We start from the raw sequence: 20,902 nt of genomic DNA, 5'->3' as shown, positions 1-20,902 counted from the left end.
CGTATCAGCGAATCGCGAACAAAAACCAAGATGATATTTCATACTTATATTTTCATAATTATGTACTGTATATCCTGTGGGCCCTGGGAAAGTATGTTACGCATGTTCGTAACTTAATCGCTGCGCCACACGTGCGTTTGCGCACGCTATGAATGGCAGGGCGTAGGGCCGGGAAGGGCGGCGGGGGAGCAGGGCAGCGCGGGGCGGGGGGCGGCGGGGCGGCGGGTGAGGCCGCCGGGAGTAGGCTTTTTTCAGGCAGTACATACCGACGCGCGACCGGGAACGCGCGTGTCAAAAATCTTCCGCATACAAAATCAATTTCCAACCGTGATCGTGTCAAGGTTAGGCCCCATTATTTATGTTTACTTTATTTTTTTTTTGTTGTTCAAATTCCTATTTTTGACTTTAATTTCCTATTAATATTCATGAGCAATATTTTTCGCAGCACATAAATTAACTAATCATATATTATGGACGGTAAACATTTAAATGTGACGTGTTTATTTATGTTGTGATTTGTTCGGCAGATTGCACAATGGCTTCGGACCCGGCGCCCCTGTCGAAGACGGCCAAATATAAGAAGATTACAAAACCACTTTTGGAGAGAAAACGACGAGCACGCATTAATCGGTGCTTAGATGAACTCAAGGACCTCATGGTCGGAGCGTTAGAGGTACGTACACTATACATTATACTTATTTAAGTTCAAGGTTTATATCCTCTTTAATATTTGTGATTAAAAGTCTAAATTTAAACTTGCACTCAGAAAAAGTATCAGCGCTTTTTTGTAGTCATTAAAAGAGCAATCCATCTTCCATTCACACGCCATTTATTTTTATCACGAACCGGTCGTCCTTCTGTTTATTAAACAGTGCTTACTTGGGTGGGACCGCAAACTGGTACAAAGTTAGGCCATTAATAACAACTCATCGGAACAGTTATATTAATGTGACGTTCATCTTCGCGTAACGTGAGAATCATGCGCACCTGCTGCAATGTCTTATTGTTTTATTTTGTCCACAGATAGACGACGACAACCTGAGCAAGTTGGAAAAGGCAGATATCCTTGAGTTAACGGTTAACCATCTTACAAAGTTGCACAGGCCCAAAGACCCGATTCTAGAAGCGAAGAAATTTCAAGCAGGTTTTGGACAATGCGCGGCTGAAGCGTGTAGATTTATCATGTCAGTCCCAGATTTAGATACGAAAGTTAGCCAGAATTTAATCAGTCATTTATCTACATTAATAACAGCACAACCTTTAACTATCCAAGTACCAGAGAGACCATCGTTTTCACCACCCACCTCACCTTCATCTGTGGTATCTGATAGACAACATTATTACAGCGATCATGAAAGATCTTCATCGGACGCTGAAGATTCAGTATACTCAGCTGAAGGACCTAAAAATTGGTCCTACGCTAGGCCCAAACAGCCAAGCCCGCCGATGCCGGGACTTTTAACAACGGTAGACAAACTTGTTCCACAACACAACACCGATTATGGTGCAATGAACGGACACAGAAATGGCGCTTACTTCAATCGAGTCCCAGCGGAAGCTAAAGACGTCATTTTGCAAAAAATAAGACAGCACATAATGGACAAACGTGGTAATGAGAACGTTAATAGCGCTGACGCGAATGTTAACGCGGAACTGCCGACTGAACAGAAATACGTACACAGAGAAGAGACTTATACGAATGATTACTCATATTATTCACCCAACTATCCGAGCGACACATTAGATTTGAGAAAGGTTCGCTCACCGTTGAAGTCGGCGGAATACTCACCGAAGGATACGCGATATACCAAAGAACCTGATACGGTTGTTGAAAACAAGGCTGATATTGTCAGCGTACCGGAACCGTGCGAATTGCCGATGGATTACAGCAACTTACCGCCAAAAAAGAAGAGGAAATTGATCGAGTACCAGGAGTACAAAAAACAGGAGGAGGCAAGGCGGCAACAAAACGCTTTTTATGCGGAGAAAAACGAGCGGCCGCGTGAAGGACCACCGGCAGATCACGAGTTAGACGCAAACAAGTGGCGCCCGTGGTAATTCTAGTTTTTGCCGCCATTTCATTGTGATATTAACTCTTCCATTAAAAGCTTTAATTTGTTATAAATATAGTGTTAAGTTTAGCGTTATTCCACATATGTGCCTTATGTAAATCGTTCGTTGTTTAAAATTACAGTGCCATGTTATTTTGATCTCGTGTCTTCCTTGATTATTGTCAGTAATTTGAGTCTTCCTTGACATTTGTTTAAAAATAATTGTACCTACTATTGTAATCTTAGATTTAGAAGTTATGCATTTTTATTTGTGTGATTTTTGTATATTTGTTAAGAGATTGAGTCGGAAAATAAATAATTTATAAACATTTTTCATATTTTTTTATTCCTTTAGTACCTACAGCAAAATAAATTAAAAGTTCATAATTCAACAGTTTAATGTTTGTTTAAACAATCTCCTTTCCTAAAAAAAAACCCTCTAAACAGGTTAGGTATAATAATTGTCACATATTGCGTTTGAGGACAACCACAGTAATACAACTTTATAATTCAAGCCAAGATTGAAAAAGAATCATTTAAATATTTAGATTTTAGAGCAACACACGTTAACAAGATATTGTACCTATTTATAGAATTAGTAAATTGAGATATTATGAGATTAGTAGGTAATTAATATTATCAAAAGAAATACTTAACAAAACTTTACAAAGAATACCTAGTTACAAACTGATCTCAACACTTATTGATATCACTCGTGTTTCAAAGACCTAATTAAACCTTGAAAGTGATGAAACGATTAAAAATAAAATTGTTACATTATACATATAGTGTGGTACTTACTTAGCAGAAACTTTTTATATACTTACCTAACTATTTTATTTTACCAAAAACATTTTTTTTGCAAATTTGTGTTGATGTTCATCTACTAAAAAAATATTTTTGGGCGTCGAATGCAGAACATTTTGCATATTATAATATACCTACTTGCTGATTGACAAATTATATAAATAAAAAATTTGCAAAGAGTACATGCCAGCCATCTAGTGAATCAATTTGTAAACTATATGTTCAGTTTTTTTTTATAAATTAAATAGTTGCTGTACTACAGAATAAAAATTGTAGATGGCGCTTTAACCAATGCTAGCAAAGTTGAGTGATACGTTCATTATTGTATAGATGGCGCTATACTTAAAAATTATAATTAAAAATGTTCATAGATGTCACTATATTATTAATGTTACAGCTGCTATTAGACACTAGATGTCGCTATAATTAAAAAGTATTTTAATAATGTACAAAACAATTATTAATATTTTAAATTATGTAAATTATATGCAAAATGATCGTTAAAATAATAATAGATAGAAAAACAATTTATAACGTAACAAGGAACTAGTTGCATTATGATTTTCTGATTTCTGTAAAGCCATCTATTTGTCCATGGTAAAGCTTTGAAAATTATTAAGAATATTATATAAATTTACTGTATTCTTACTTAATGCTATTAATAATTATAATGATTTGGATTTTGGAATTTGATAAATTTTTATTTCTAAGTATCTGTTACGAAGGGTGCGTTCATATTATTATAATATTTTTCAACTTTTAATAACATGTAGTATGTACCATTAAATAATTCTACCCAACAATAGATGGCGCATGACTTTTACATTGTCAGATTGATACACACGTAGTAATCGAGTAGTGGGGCACGCTTTACGCGCCATTCATTCATGGAAATGCCGTCTGTCAAGCCAGTAGCGAATCGTGATGCGTGAACGAATGACAATGTAGTGCGCGCGATATAACGAACTATTTCGAATTTTTAAAATTAAAAACGAATTTGACAGTTAGTTATAGACATAGTTATTGGATTTTTTTCTGTTTGTTGTTGAAGAATATTGTGTATCGTGGATTATTGAGATGTTTAGTGCAGTGTTTCTCTGTGATAATATGTTGTGGTGACAGGCAATGCTTGTGGGGGAGCAGTCGCCGGCGCCGCGGGTGGTGGCCGGTTTGCGAAAATTACGCCCTGAATTGACACCGGGACCCGTGCCAACGCCTGCTGATCCTAATCTTAGGATATCAGGTCAGTTTTTTTTAATAAATACATAGTATACCAACAAAATAGTTAAAACAACTTAATGTTGTAAGAAAATCTAATGAAATGTCAGTTTGACCCACTAAGATTCGTGATCCTGGTCATTGACCACAATGTTTATAATCTACCCATCTACCCACTTTCTATATTTTGAAGAATGCGTAATATTATTAAAACACTCGCCAATTTCAAAACCAGTTATCATATCAACTAAAACTATCAAAACTTATATTTCTTGACGTTCGTTAAGTTTAAAAACACTCTTTTAAAATTATATTCAAAAACTTATAGCAACAGATAATAATTTTAATTTGTTCGACGTTATTAATATGAGGGCCAAAGGGGTCAATTGGAACCCGCATAACTAATATAATAATTGTTGAACATCTGTTAGGGGAATGGTAAACAAAGCGAAACGCGGAATGACCTCAAAACCTTCATCACATGTTATGCCTATTATTTAGTAGGCATTGCCATTGACAGATGAAAATAATAGATCCACAGATAACTAAATAATCAGTACGTAAATAGAACGCCATAGGTACCTAGTTCCGATTTGTCCTTTTATTTTGAACTTTACAAAAGTTGTTGCTATAAAGATTAAAGACTTCTATAAAGACTTCAATCAAGAATCAAAGAAGTGTGTTGTTTTAATGAACGTATTAAATAACGTGTGTATTGTTACTAAATACTCTCACGCTATGTAACTGTAGTCTGTAATGTATGATGTATCACTTGAGATATTCTTAACCATCGGTAAACATGTTGTAGCCAACCCCACAAAAAAAAACTTTCTGTTTTGCGTATTTCAGTCGAAGGTATTCGAAAAAATGAATAAATACTTTCTACCAAAGTTTAGTTAATTTCTGATAATTATGAAAGAAAAGGATGAAATTAATACGTTGCCGCTAACTGTTTATCTGCTAATTAATAATATTGACGTTGTAATTGTCTATTGTTCAAGCTATTTAAATATTACTTTCTCACACTTTGCAATAACTTTTGTAATAAGACTTAAATTTGAATACTAAGCAAACCTACACTTAAGTTCCTTTTACTTTTCAATTAATTTGTAACCGATGTTCCCAAAAACTAAGGAAGTTCTCATTCACAGCGTTTTTTATTAATTAAGAGTTAAATTGATCATCACAGTAGGTACCTCCTACTGTGCCTGATTTAGTAATAGCTCATTATCACACTGTTTGTATGCATTTCCTGAGAACATTTACTATGGTGGTGTTTATTTTTTTTAAACCATATGAAAGTAGAGATTTCAATGAATAAAAGGCACCCCCAGTTTTTGAAAAAAGCTGATATTTTGACGGGTGACTTTTCGATTGAAAATTAGGTTGTTTTTTTTGGTATTCATTCAAAATAAGGCGAAAAAATAAATATTTTCAATCAAATAAATTACAGTGTATTTAGGACATAATAAAGAAAGTTTCCACCAAATTTCGTAGAAAAATAATAAATTTTGAAGTAGATAAAAATAAAAGACCAAAAACTTGGTTTTTTGAATTTTTCACCTAAATTTTGAGGTTATGTGAAAAAATTGTGAACACAAAAGTTGTAGAACTTTTAATTACCTACAACTTTGCCATTGAACTTTTTTCTGTAGGACTTGTAGTTTTGTCGGAAATCGAGAGAAACCATTTTTTTCTCTTAAAAGGGGAGCTTTTACTCCTCCCACTTCCCGAACTCGGATTGACCGTAATTTATTTTTCCTTTTATTTTCATCATATTCCCCTCCTTTTCTAATGGGTTTCATCCGACTGCGATTTTTTTTATCTTTTAATTATTTTTAAAGGCTTCTACCCCAGTCTAAATAGTAATTTTCGTTTACAAAACATAATAAATTCACGTCGTTTTTTTAAGTTTATGAGATAATACAATTCTAAAAATAAACTATCTAGGTATAATATTCTCACATCTTCGTCATAATATTTTCCTTACATAGATAATTATTTATAGACATATATTTTCATTTTGAGATATAGAGCCTCATTATAAGAACCTAATTTTTTGTCCAATCCCTGAAGTGCTCTTATTAGTCCAATTATGATAAATAACACGTTTACATGTAGTTTACTTATTAAGGGCCGATTTTTCAATGCTTGGATAAACCTTATCTGTCCAATAAAGTATTACACGATAATATTAAAATGTCACGTAAACTGTCAAATACGGGCAATTAGAATACGTTTTTAAAATGGTAGTTTTATACATTATTCGACGAATAAGTTTTATCCAAGCATTGAAAAATCGGCCCTAAAGCAACATCCGAAACAAGATGGTAATACATGCAAATATGCAATGTCTTATGCCAGGTGTTGAATCTCAATTAACATTGAACAATAATTACATGATTCATCATTTGTATCAGATTTACGTCACGCATTTGCTGATCACGAAAAAAATTCAGGTAATTACCATTGCATTTAAACGTGTTTGTATATTATTAACATAAACCCTAGTTAATCGTTATGAAAAATGATATTACTTGAGTTTATACTTTGTCGAACACATTTGTGAGGTATATTTTAACAATTAGCAAAGGATTGTAATTTTCTAAGTAATACGGCTTACGAAACAAAACATACCAACAGACGAATACAACCTACGTGGTATTACCAAAATTTTGATGACTGTTATACCAATAACATTGGAGATCAGGAGATACCCAATACACAACATGTTATAATAATATTATTTAATCAAAATTAATGCATAAAACATTTCACACATTCAAGGAGATTCCACTTCAAGGAGAAGGTATTGCTGATGCTTTTGCGAACATATATCTATGACCATAATCATATTAAAGATATGTAAATGACCACATAACTATTTAAATTCCGTTCAAAAGGATATCCTCTGACCTTCCGATAGTGTGATATATGTATCTCTAGGAGGTCATGGGAGCCAACTAAAATGTGCTGCATGTCTTTTCTTATGCTCATTCTGATCCTATAATCAACTTGAATGATACATTTTAATAAATTAACTCTAGTTAGGTTTGTCTTCTCTTCTTAGTCATTTCAAAAACTTTTCATTAAGAAAAGGAATGATTTTTTAAAGCAAGACGACTGTAATCGTTTATGAGTATGAAAATACCATAGAATTCATTAGTTCCATTATAATTTTCAGTAAGTACATAATCGTAAAGAATTAGTGGTTATAACACTGCAACTGTCGTTTTATTTTATGTAAATCTAGGTCCTGTTCTTATAGCCATTATCTTCCGGGTCTTTAATCTGCTAGTCAACTTTAATCTTGCTAACCATATTTGAGCAAAATATAGATATTTCTTTTCATTCATCTTTAATTAGTTGTAAGAAAATTTCTATAGTTAATCACTATTCACATCAGGATCTAAGTGCTCGATTATTAAAAATCTATACATTTTCACCCATATATACTTGTTATTTCGAAACACAGAATTTGATATGGGTATTATCTGTAAAAGTAAAAAGAGTTAACGCCCAACATTATCTGCATCTGACTCGATGCTTGTTTCGCAACGCCCACGAAATAACATTTTAATTCAAATGTTTCTTTGTTGCTTATATCGCATTTTAATTAAGTACCAACTTTGCCTTCGAACTTTGTAAATAACTTCCGAATTTCATTATCTCGAAAATAGTCTGACGACAAGCGTCTGTGCGAAGTAATTTTGTTTCCTTTGTCTTATCGTGGTTCCTTGATTTTGTGCTTGATATTACCAAGGTAATTGCTCAAATTCAAACTTCGATGCATTAAAATATTATGCCGATTAAATGTAACTATAGAAACAAAAATAGCACCATCACGGTATCTGTTGTTTAATTTTTTGTTTCCTTGTTTTGTTGTTATTATGCTTGACCTTACCAAGGTAATGTTAGCTCAAATTAAAAGCCTAGTTGTATTTAAATATCCCGACTAAATGTATATTTTATAGATCCAAAGTAGCACCATCATGGTGCAGTGTAGGCTATTATTATTTTGTTTCTTGTCATAACACATTAATCCTTGATTTTGTGCCTAGTTTTACTACGGCAAATGCTCAGATTCAAAGTCTAGATACATTAAAATAAGCCGATTATACCTAATAATAGAACCAAAAGTAGCACCATCACGATGCCGGTTGTTTTTTTTTAAGTTAAGTTTAAGTAGCTGTTTCTTCAAGCGTAAATTATGAGTAGGAAATATTGATGTTTCGGCTATGGATCGCGTGCGGTCTGTTATTAAAGATAAAGTAGGTTTATCGGACGAAAATTGACCGAAATTGGGTCGTGCTGTTGTAACACGTTACTTCGATGTGGATTTATTGAAGCAACAATGAACTATAACAAGAGTTGTTTGGAAACAAAATGGTTTGAGGGAGTTAAGTGTATCATCTTACGAGTTGTTTGTGATATGATTAAAATTAAAAAAAGAAGAAATATTTGAAAAATCGTATCGCATGTTAGATGATTGTATTTTTATAATTGAAATCCGTAAACAAGCAAAGATAGCCATGTCTTTAAATGAGTCTTAACATACTTTTGTTGGTGTACCTAAAGTCAAATGAGATTGCAATAAACTTGTAGACTGTTAATTTGGAATATTATGCAAATGGCTTATCTTTACATGACCTAAATGACCAAGAAAAGATACATGTAAATAAACATACAAAAATGAACGTGTTAGGTGGTATGAGCATACATTAAATTTTGAACGCAATTTTTGTAGATACATGTTCTGAAAAGCAAAAGCATTGTGGAATAGAAAGACGGCAAAATACAATAACTAGGTATTGATTTTAGAACCAGTATGGTAGTCACTAGTCAGTCGTAGGTATTGCTCTGGGAATATCATCACATTGATACTGAAATATGACTCAATAGACGGATCCGTATATTTTTATGAAATTTTGCAGAATAACATATAATATGAACTTGTCCAAATAATTGGTAGAAGATAAAAATCTTTATAATCTCATGAATCATTCAGAAATACTTCCCGAGTTCCTCAAGTACCTAGTCTTTAGTAAATCAAGAGGAAAGATTGACTAACACTAGTATTTTCCCCCAGGTGTCCTCCGACAGTATTACAAAGACGACGACGTATCATGGGCCTGGGTGAGGTGCGCGATCCGAGATGGCTGTCTGCTCGCGTGGCGGGATGGGACGTTGCCGCGCCGCCGCCCAGCCGCGAGGTTGCCGCTCCGGCACCTGCACCTGCGAGCAGCTGTTAATCTGCAGAATGCCTTCCAGCTCTCGCGGCTACTGGATAACGCTGTGGTCGCTACGTTTCAGGTGATTATTTGCTGCCTATTGTTTGAAATAAGGTGCTTAGTGTAAGCATTTAAAAGTAAGGCAAAAAACGGATGTGTTGTGTTTTTAATTGAGGCACATGATCAAAATTGGGACAAGAATTATTGTTCCTTTGAAAGATCGATTCTATGTTTGAATAGATTCTTATTAGTTCAATTTAACCCCAAACTGTTTGTTGCTAAATGTATCGAAACGTATTATAGTAAAACTTAAACATGCGTTAATTCCTACTAAATAAAAAGTTGAATAGCTTTCTCACAACCCTAAAACAATCACAATATTAATCACATATTGTGTTACACTTACAAGTTACAACAGAGCAATTTGCACATCAGCCAACTTAAATGAGTCCCATAGATATGATCTGCATTCTCAACGGATGTAACATAAGTAAGCGATGTAGTCATAATGTCGAGTACAATATAATTGCTATAGGAACGAGACGTTTATTTCAAACATAATATCGTAATGCAAGGAACACGTGTGAACTGTTGAATCGAGTATCGTTGATCGTATTGTGTCTGGTTATAAGGCGTTGATACACGAACGGTTAAATAAAGTTAATTAGGTACTAGTTTTATATAAATAGTAATTACTATACGTATAGTATATTGTGTCCAGTAATGCTAGAAACGGCGGCTATTTCGTCAATATGTATTGTTATAAGGTTTAAGATACACGAGCGTTGAGCGGTTATATCGATGGAAACCAGTGCTATGTCATATGTATTTGTAAAAGTTTAACATTTCGTGTCTTTTATTTCCGTCTTTTTTGATTTATTGAAATGGATAATTAAAAATGTGATTTTTAAACAAAGAATTTTGCATTCATCAATATTGTTTTAAATAATTCGCACATCTATAATATATAATAAAATGGGGATCCTCCTTAATCTTTTTGTTATTTTATTGTACGATGGGCGAAGCCGGGGCGGACCGCTAGTTTCATATTAAGTTTAATTCTGGTGGTCTTCTCATGCATGTTTTGCATGCCAAAAAACCAAAATATCAAATTCAGTATACTTAGTATAGGTCATTTTATGTCTTATAACCATTACCATATTTTACATAATAATTATAATAATATATTTTACAATCTAATGAAATATGTACGGTACCTACACTAATGATAATGTTAGCAGTTATTAAATTATTATCAAAGGTCATGCAGCATAATGTGTAATTAACAATCTTTTCATTGTTTCTACTATTTCAAACGATTTCAAAACCCATAATTTAGTGTTAACAAATTTGCTTCATTTTTATTTTTTACCCAATGTTATGATTAATTGTTAATTAGTGTATTAAAACATGAAATAAATTAAAATCTCAATACTTATTTAAAAGTGTAATTTCTTTGGTATCGACTTAAACAATTCAATTTGGTATAATAAAACTAGTTTTTCCTAATAAATTTTACAGTTGTGTTAAAATCGACAGACTTCTAAACAACCTTTGTTTATTTTTTAAGGTGTCAATTACACTATCCGATGAATAAAGGTATTGAAAGTCAAATCAAGCATTTGCAAGGTAGGTACACAATGTAGGTATGACGTTTCGTCTAGACAAAGGCTACGTAAATAATGCAATTGAATTTAATTTTATTAGAAATTTACATTTTTTCTGGTCTGTAGTAAAAAAAAAACAAACAAAAACTCTGCGCAGAGTAGAGCCACGTAGAGCCGCGTGACTAGATTTACATACAATATTGAATGAATACAACTTAATATTACGTTCTCTCTTGTATATTATTATTAATTAAAATTTTAAAGTAACATTATACTCAACTTTAATTTCTCTAAAAAGTATTTAGGTAAGCCAAATAAATAGCTACATTTAAAAACGTTCGTACATTAACTCGTTACATAAGAAATAAATAAAAGATAAAAATGTGTAACGGAGTCATTACCACAGCCCATTCATATGCTAATAATATGTTTACTTATTAATTGATAACACGTAACCAAATTAGTTTACGATTGACTTAAATGTCGATAATCGAGGTCATGTTTCTAGGTTTTCGTACTTCTTATTATACTGCTTTGTAGACGTCCTTTCACGCTAGTGCATTTCTGTTAAAACTGATAATCTGAATTTATTTAAATAATATTATTGTGTAGTTATATATTTCTACAATAAAATAAGTAATGTATGAGTTTATATGTATGTAAGGGTAATAACAACCGGTAAAATATTTTTTTAAGAAAAAAACCTTGTCTAGGATCCTATTTCACGTTTCTGACATGATGGGGACAAGCACAATGAGATAAGATGCTCTTCAAGACGTTTGTTCCCCTTCGTCATTCGCCTTTCTCACGATTTACCTTAAATAGACCTCAATAAAGCGCAACACCCGTAAATCATCGTCCCTTTGTGCGTGACCTTTGATGGGCCCATTACCATAAGAAGGGCTAGAGCGCGAAGGTGTTGATACGTAAATGAAACACGTTGTGACGATACTATTTTCTACATTCCATGCGTACAATTCTAGTTCTGTCCCTTAACAATTCGTTCACCCTCATCCTTTCTCAACGTTTCCGTTGGAAATATTCAAATAGCCGTCTTACATTATTCATCTCCTGCCAACAATTTAACGAGTTAATTATTATCAATGATGATGTGTATTTCTTTGTTACAGGCTTGCAATGCGACGGAATACGCGCGATGGGTGCGAGCACTCTGCATAGAAATCTTAGGACAGACACCATTGCCACAAGTGAGATTTTTGGACGTGTTGCCAGCGGCAGACACATCTAACCGCAAACCAAAGACAATTCAAATGAACACATCAATGTGTCCTCCCAGACCGCCTCCGAGGGCGCGAAGAAGATTGCTTACAGCGTCTGAAACTCAGTTACCGAGAGATCACTCCCCAGCAGCAACGGACGAGGGCATCGTCGTAGAAGACGACGATTACGACTCTTCATCCGATCGCAGCCTCGACCTATCCCTTTCTCTCGACGCGTTAAAAACTATAGACGTTGTAGATGCACCTGTACGTAAAGCGGAAGTCATAAAATGTAACAATTGCAGTAAATTAAACGGTAGCCCTCCCCAACATCACACTCTTCCCCGGGCGAGGTCCACGGACACAGAACTGGGACGACATCGATACCTGAAACGCTGGGAAGGGACAGCCGGCGGAGCGGAGAGAGGGAGATTCGCGATGGAAATGGCCAGGCGTAAGACTGCGTCGCTAGAGAACCGAGCGAGGTCTTGTTCTCCAAATGCTCATGAAGTAGCGTCTAAGTACGTCCCGGTGCGAGAGCGGCGCGCGTTGTTCGAGTCACTGTCACAAAGCGGTGGAAGTTTAGCGCGGAGCAGCGAGCAGCTGTCGCGGCCAGTGACTGTGGCCGAAACTCCCCGACGGGCTACGTCACTCCACGACCTGCAGGCGCCGCCCACGAGGTCGGTCAGCGACTTGCGGCAGTTCTTCGAGGCGGTGGCGCGCGGCGCGGGCTGCTCCGGAGTGCAGCGTTTCACCGCTCCCGCCAACCCCGTGCCGCGCGCCTTCATATCGCTCACGTGCGCCTGACCGATCCAATTGTAAATATTGTAGATAGACTCACGGCGTGGACCGCCGACCGTCTCACTAAGTCGTTCGTTTTAAGACTGTTAAAAGTATTGTTATAAAGTACCTAATATAAATGAAATGAAATAAAATGTATTAACTATTCTTCGGTGATTTTATTTTCTGGCACCATGACCCTCAGTCTTTAGTTCGAGAAGAGACAACCGATGAACTTAATAGCGTTGCGACTATAATAGGCAACTAAATGTCACTCATTGCGCTCGAAAGGTCGCCTTGAATTAGTCCTTCACACGGTCGTGTATTGTTTGGTTCTTGCAAAACATTCACTACGAACACCTTCACTTTAACCTCTACTTTTTCTAATACATTGTAATCATAATTTGATTTCATTGTTCCCTTGATGCTCAATAGAGAATTTCTCAATGACATACGACGATATCGAAAGTGAAATCGTATGACCCATGATGATTTTGCTGTAAGTTGCTTGACACATAAATACCTAACAAAATAAACAAATGAATTTAATGCGTCTGTGGTTTAAGAACGACCTGTTTTCTTTCGATTAGGATATCGTCGGCAAAAATAAACTAAATGCACAATAAGCTATTGTATTTCTTAGTCATCATTAATTGATTGAGTATTAATTGTAGAACGACGTTAAAATATTGCGTATTGCAATCAATTGACTTGTTTTACACGAGACAAACAGGATGTTTTAGTTTTATCCTGCTTGGTAATTACGTATTCCAACTTATAAGTAGAACAATTTTAATGTTGCTTAAGGAAGATGTAATGCTATTAATATTTAAGACAGTTACCTAAATCTTTATAATTTAAAATGTCTGAAATATTTATCAGTATAAGTTCCTTTACATCACATATTATATTGCAAGAATATTTTATGCCTTGTAAGACATTATTGACTACGATACAATGACCAGGAACATTTGACACAATTTACCATTACACTTAATGTACCCATTAGGTACTCTATACATTATTTTGCGATGAATTTGAATTCAATTCAATTCTAATCGATTAACGAACTAAAATGCTATTATTTTCCAACGCTACTACTTTTACTTCCAATCAAATATTCAAATCAAATTCTAATACAGGGTGTCCAGTGGCAGATTTCAATGTTTGAGGGCTTGTAAAAAAAGAAGTATTATTTCTAAACAAAATATTTTTATTAAAGTCAAAAGAAGACAAGTGCGAAACCGACGGCGTGTTTTTGCCAGCGAAATCACCCGAAAAGTATGCCTCAATAGCATAAGCGCGATGCTCTCCGCTCCACTGCTCCTTGGCGACTAAAAAATCCGCAGAACTCACGCGCTGAATGACACCCCCCGCGTCCCCCTCGCACGTCGCGTTTTAAAACTAGAAGCGTTCAAACATTGAAATCTGCTGCTGGACACCCTGTACATTATTCACATAACAATACAAACCAAAACTACTGCTTCATGTTTGTCCCTCTCTAACTATATTTACAGTTTATTTAAAATTCTGATTCATCATTTCAATAATCATCAAAGCTCATTATTAATGTGACTGATAATGAGATTTTTCTCACAGTATATCTGTATATGGTATTCATGTTTCCGAAATTGATAAGGAAATGAATCATTTGTATGAGAGATATATTCTGTGTAAGGTTTAATCATTATGCCTAATCTAATTATTCGTCTCTGTTACTTCGAAATTTTGTCTTTGCATCGTTTAAGAGGGCTGAGTTGAAATCCAATACTGAATAGAGGTTCCATACCTCTAAGATCTATTTTAGGTTATTTGAATTTGATAACTACCTATTCATTAATTCAAATTCTAATTACCGAGTATAAATTTATCCAGATTTAGTTTTTGCTAGTGAAGTACCAGGTCTCAATCTATCTGCTTATCGATTTTTAAGCTGAATCAATAGATAGTATGTATTAGGTAAATTTGTGTGAAAAGCCAAAACACCTCTTCATTTAACTTCACATTTATTTGAAGTTTTGTGTGAAGCTATTGTGTACTTTTAAATTCGAAAACGCTACTCTTTACCAAATAATGAAGTTGTATAGAACAGTCTAACAATCTTAAAAAAGTGGAATGTTATTCTGAACAAAGCAATTCAAATGTGTGACATTATAACGGGTTATTATTAAATAAATCTTGACCTCGAATAACAGTAACAGAACTGTTATAACTACTAGTTGGTTCAGCAAATATTCCTGGGTCCATAAAAGTGACTATTAAAAATAACTTTATATGAATAAAAAGTAATTGAGTTTGATTGTCAATAGCTAATATTAGGACTAAATGTATGGTCGGATATATTTGTTTTTATCATCTATTCTATTGGGAGTTTCAAATGAAGGCAGAAGGACTGAGAACGCAAATACATATTAATTTCGTAGGTCACACGAATGGCGCCAATATCAATATACTCGATTAGTATATGTATTGTTTTGGAATATGTACATACAGAAGCATTATTTTGGTAAAACTCCTATAGTCCCGTGTTTTTCTTATATTTTCCTTGTCTTAAAAATATATATTTGAATGTTTCAAGAATATTGAATGAAAGTAGGTGTTAAAAAGGACATAAACAACCGGACCGGACTCTCAGTGGAGTTTCGTTTGCAAAAATCGCGGACCTAAATCTGACTTCTGATTTATATTGTATAGATCCCAGACATCCTATAGACAGATGTTGCCAACCAGTTTTGTGGTCCCCCTGCCCGCACCCCGGTAATTAAATATGGCATACAAAGAAAAAAATAAAAATTTCTAAAACATGCCGTGTGGGGTATCAAATGAAAGAGCTTATTGAGTAGATCACGAATATATAGCATACTATATACATTTCTTACACTTTCTCTAAGATTTTTTAGAAAATTTACGAAAATGGTCCATTTTTGAGTTAACTTTAAACCACTATAGATTGAAAACTCATGAATATATTTTTTAAATTATTATTTTAAATAATTAACAACAGTCCATTGTTTATGATTCAATAGTTCGTAATATAATATAAGTGAGCTATGTGGTGGATTTGATAAAAATAACTATATACTATATGAACTTGAAAATATACTTGCCGTCTTTGAATGCTCCCCCCACTCCCCCATGCAAATATTTCACTGTACGAAATATTGAATCGTAAACAATGGACTATTGTTAATTATTTAAAATAATAATTTAAAAAATATATTCATGAGTTTTCAATCTATAGTGGTTTAAAGTTAACTCAAAAATGGACCATTTTCGTAAATTTTCTAAAAAATCTTAGAGAAAGTGTAAGAAATGTATATAGTATGCTATATATTCGTGATCTACTCAATAAGCTCTTTCATTTGATACCCCACACGGCATGTTTTGGAAATTTTTATTTTTTTCTTTGTATGCCATATTTAATTACCGGGGTGCGGGCAGGGGGACCACAAAACTGGTTGGCAACATCTGTCTATAGGATGTCCGGGATCTATACAATATATATCAGAAGTCAGATTTAGGTCCGCGATTTTTGCAAACGAAACTCCACTGAGAGTCCGGTCTAATTGAGAATTATTTAAACGGAGCTTCTCAGGTGACTACATTTATCAGGCAAAAGAAAGACGATTATTTTAGAGATTTTGCCAATAGGTAAGTAAATTTAACATTTGAATTAAATATTTTTTGTTAGCGACATTAATGTGGTACTTGTACATAAACTAAAATAAATAGAGCATAACTGAAACACGTATCAATCAGACAGAAATTGTGTCTCTTATACTTACAGGCATTTGTCAGAATAATATGTACTACTGACCGAATTAAGGGTGCGTGTAAAGCAAAATTACCAATCTTCTATTAGATGATACTTGTTATATTCAGGACCAAATCTAAAAAATAAAATATAATATATCAAACTATAGGTAATTTTCAAGGATAATGTTTGATCAAAAACATCAAATCATCTAATAGAAGATTGGTAATTTTGCTTTAAACGCACCCTTAATTAGATTTTAGACAAATGACCCCAGAATTTGGATCTAAAATCTAATCTAATAACGTATCTAAAATGTAATACTCGCTCTACAAACATTAAGTTATTAGTTACCTCTACCTGTCTATTCGATACAAATTATAACAAATAGACCTATTAAACGAAATTCTACAAGCCTACTTCTTGCCTAATGCAATCGAAACCATTTCACAGTTTATGAAAAATGCTGTTTACGCAAGGAATTTGTGTTAAATGTAAAGCCAGTATTAAAATTAGCAGCTGGAATGCGGCCATGTCAAATGATTGCAACCACACGTTAGATGGTTCATAAAAAGTGTTCGGACAATAAACGGCTGCACAAAAAATGATAAAGGGCGCCGAGGGATGATACAGGTAGCGTATTAAACATGATTGAGCATTGTGGAGTTTTGGGATAGAGGAAATTTAATTTCGTGAACGGGGAATAAGATTCACAGTACATTTAGTTTTGTATCTTTTTTTTTTGGTTTATAGACGTTCGTCAAGTCTATGGCGAATGAAATCTGTACTTTGTTAGGTTAATAAATATTTTTTTTGTGTTGATTTCAAATATATTTTATTGATAACAATATAACATATTATCTAATTTAAACAAAAAAAAAGAGTATTCATGAATAGTCTCTAGGTACAATAATTTCACCCAGATTACATAAATCACTAATACTAGATAGTAGATACTAATATTATAAACACAAAAGTCTGTCTGTTACACCACGGCAAAAACACAAAACCGAGTTGGATTGAAAATAGTTCAGGCCAGATAAAGTACAGGTTACTTTATTTTTCAAAAACCATCCACATTTTTGCTAATATGTAGTTTTGTCGGCCGCTGCGGGCACGGCTAGTATAAATAATATCACACTATATTTGGTAGACCTAAGATTATTTTATATAACAACAAACTACGCAGAGGCTTGTGACTCAAAGTAAATGGCACTTTTTGCCACCAGGCGACAAGGCCGAAACTCCACTTAATTACGTCTTGATCAATGAACAGAATTACAAGTGTTTAATTACAACAATAAATAAAAATGTAGGAAATCTAGCTGTCCTTGAGACATGACATCTTGTTTTTGTCTTCAGAATATGCGTGTTTTCTTTCCTTATTTGGATGTACAAGTGTGGCGCTTAAAATAAATTCGTGCTTGGAGTTACAAATTAATGTAGGTCTTCTGTGTATAAATTTTATGATTTTATTGTCCTTTATCGTTCCTTTCACCTCCGGTTAGTTAATTTGATAAAAAATCTATACATTTACAATAAATTGCAGTAGTTCCAACAGTAGGTAGACCACCATATTTAATAGGAAAGTACTTATATGAATTGAGCTTTTTTTTCTACTATTTATGGTTACGGCTGCCTGAAAAGCATGGTCACAAAATAGAAAGAGCATCATAATAATGTTGACATCTGAGTTTATTAAATTCAGTTTTAAACATTGAGATACATGTACTACAGTACTACGTTTTAAAGTGGACAGAGTGGTGCGGTTCACGGTTGTAGGAGTCAAAATAAAGATTTTTCCCTTTAAAATGTAAAGTGACAAATAAACTGCGACGCAGTGATTATCTGTGATATTTATGCAAATTTATCAGCTATTAAAACATACTTTGTATTTTGTACTCTTGTTATGATAGAGGCTTATCAAATCTTACTTGTAATTCCTAGTCTTTAAGAACATAAACTGGCAGAATCTAGAGATAAACGGGTCCATTATTTATCAAATTAAAGTACGAGCTACATTTTTACCACACCCCCTTAGAAAATAATCGTAGGGTGTTTTGAGGTGGAGTAGTGTTCCTTTTCTATTACTATCCTTACTAGGTTAGGTTGTTAGGTACTTACTGGTAGTAAATAAGTTTTTTTTGTACGTGTTAGGTTCTATTGTTGTTTTGTATGAGTGAGTTTACAAAATATGTGTCTGCGGTAGACCATTAAGGACGCAAATAAGTTACCTACATGATTTGCACAATTTTGAAGATGAATTTCTTTATAACATTAAGGCACATTTAACATTTATCTATACAAATATTATAAAGAGGAAAGGTTTGATTTTTATTTTTTGTTTGTTTGTTTGTATGAATTGAATAGGTTCCGAAACTACTTGGCGGATTTGAAAAATTCTTTCACTGTTGGAAAGCTACATCATTTCTGAGTGACATAGGCTAGGTTTTATCCCGGAAATCCCACGGGAACGGGAACTATGCGGGTTTTTTTTGAAAACGCGGGCGAAGCCGCAGGCGGAATGCTAGTATAACTATAAAATTCCCTAGTGATGATTGATTAGAAATTGCTGTAATCAAATTCATGAAAACAACTGCTCGATTTGGTGCGAAATATGAACCACTGCTAGCTGTAAAAGGGTATGGCAGAACAAAGGAAACAAGAACAAGTTAAATATAATATTCAATAATTATTTATATCACGGGACAGACCGTAGAACTAGGTCGGTTATAAGAGGATAATGTTGCTAATATAGCAATAAATAGATACATTTTGTAATTCTTAAGGATTTTCACAAGGAAATAGGGTTTTGTAATTCTAATTTTATATGCAGTTTCTCAGTACAAAAATATCAACGACGATTGTATTTTACGGACCTTATTCTTTTTAATGTCTTAAGGAAGCGCTTTACCACGACATTTTAAAAGGTCCATAAAATATCTACCCATGTATGAGTTACGACCTATAACCGTATTCAGTCGACTTTTCGAGCAAAAGCTCTCGGTTCCCAGTGAACTTATAGATACGAAATGAATGAGGATATATTTGGATATTTTATGTGAGGCCTCCCCCACATTGGGCGTAGGCCGAGCGTACGCGTTTCCTGAGCGTGCTGCCGGCGTCGGCGCGGCGCGGACGTCGCGTCAGCGCGCCGTCTGTGGGGCGCGGGCTACGCGTTGTCCAGCGCCGCGCGGGCGCTGCGTGAACGCCGCGCAGACGCCGCGCTTACGTCGCGTTCCATAGGCGTTCGGCCGCCCGTGCCCCCCGCACACATTCCATGAGTGCGAGGGGCACGGCGCGGGCGGCCGAGTGCTTGACGCGACGTCGCGTCGGCGCGGCGCTTGCGCAGCGCTTGCATAGCGTTCGATGGCGCGACGCCCGCGCCCCACAGACGGCGCGCTGACGTGACGTCCGCGCCGCGCCGACGCCGGCAGCACGCTCAGGAAACGCGTACGCTCGGCCTACGCCCAATGTGGGGGAGGCCTCAGGCCTCAATCGGTGCCTGGATTGAAATGTTTTAAGATGACTTTAAGCTTAGTTCTCTGTAAGGATTATAAAAAATATATAGGTATAAGTATATTTTATATTTGTTTAAAGGTGATAGGATCCAGTTGTGACCGTATTACTTACTGCTCATGATCGTGAAAGGATCTATGCAATTATCTCGACAGTCGCATTGCTAATTCGAACTCTCACCTTGCACGGATAAAAAAGAAAGTTATGAAAGTAAAACGGCAACCTTGAAATCGTAAAATCGAAATGCCATGTTCTAGAACCAGTTTAAACTATTTGAGATCCGTCCTTCGAACCGGTAAACTAGTGAAAAGACAGCTGATATAACATAAACAACAAACCTTATCACCGTGAAATAGGGTTGAGATTGTCATTGTTTGTAACATTGTATCCGTATTTTTACTATGAGAAATCTAGTTGTAGGGATTAAGTACTGGCCACAGGGAATAATAGAAAGGGTTGACACAATGGTGAGGAATAATCGAATTATTTATTCTGTGAGGATCCAGTTCACCAATTCGGGTTGTACCTACTGTGTACGGCATGTTTGGCAACATTTAATTGACGCAACGGGAGACTATTGTCCATAATCTATTTGGTCGAAAATGCTTCTGAGAATATCATAGAACGGATTTGTGAATTAACGATCGTGTGAAGACGTGTACGTGATCTAAGATGTTCAATTTTTTTAGATTGTTAAAAGATTGCTCCAGGAAGA

General features: G+C 34.9%; 2 protein-coding genes across 2 annotated transcripts; both read left to right on the top strand.

The window, feature by feature from the left end:
• Window positions 1–219: 219 nt before the first annotated feature.
• Window positions 220–2,383, top strand: LOC149480947 (uncharacterized). The gene is made up of 3 exons (XM_089705969.1): window positions 220–341; window positions 528–673; window positions 1,024–2,383. The coding sequence occupies exons 2-3, from the start codon at window positions 536–538 to the stop codon at window positions 2,056–2,058; spliced, it is 1,173 nt and encodes a 390-aa protein (XP_089562095.1). The 5' UTR covers window positions 220–341; window positions 528–535; the 3' UTR covers window positions 2,059–2,383.
• Window positions 2,384–3,731: 1,348 nt separating this feature from the next.
• On the top strand, window positions 3,732–13,082 carry LOC149480946 (uncharacterized). The gene is made up of 3 exons (XM_089706172.1): window positions 3,732–4,101; window positions 9,166–9,389; window positions 12,045–13,082. The coding sequence occupies exons 1-3, from the start codon at window positions 3,984–3,986 to the stop codon at window positions 12,939–12,941; spliced, it is 1,239 nt and encodes a 412-aa protein (XP_089562298.1). The 5' UTR covers window positions 3,732–3,983; the 3' UTR covers window positions 12,942–13,082.
• Window positions 13,083–20,902: the final 7,820 nt, after the last annotated feature.

This window comes from Colias philodice, chromosome 17 (assembly GCF_061535455.1).
Source record: "Colias philodice isolate Cphi_HAF_F1 chromosome 17, ilColPhil1 Martin Lab GWU primary, whole genome shotgun sequence".
NCBI lineage: Eukaryota > Metazoa > Arthropoda > Insecta > Lepidoptera > Pieridae > Colias > Colias philodice.
This window is presented reverse-complemented; position numbering and strand designations above follow the sequence as displayed.

Coding starts and splice junctions, on each gene's coding strand:
- LOC149480947 (XM_089705969.1), top strand. CDS start 536: ATGGCTTCGGACCCGGCGCCCCTGTCGAAGACGGCCAAATATAAGAAG. Junction 674..1,023: donor TCATGGTCGGAGCGTTAGAG/GTACGTACACTA, acceptor TTTTGTCCACAG/ATAGACGACGACAACCTGAG.
- LOC149480946 (XM_089706172.1), top strand. CDS start 3,984: ATGCTTGTGGGGGAGCAGTCGCCGGCGCCGCGGGTGGTGGCCGGTTTG. Junction 4,102..9,165: donor TCCTAATCTTAGGATATCAG/GTCAGTTTTTTT, acceptor ATTTTCCCCCAG/GTGTCCTCCGACAGTATTAC. Junction 9,390..12,044: donor CTGTGGTCGCTACGTTTCAG/GTGATTATTTGC, acceptor TCTTTGTTACAG/GCTTGCAATGCGACGGAATA.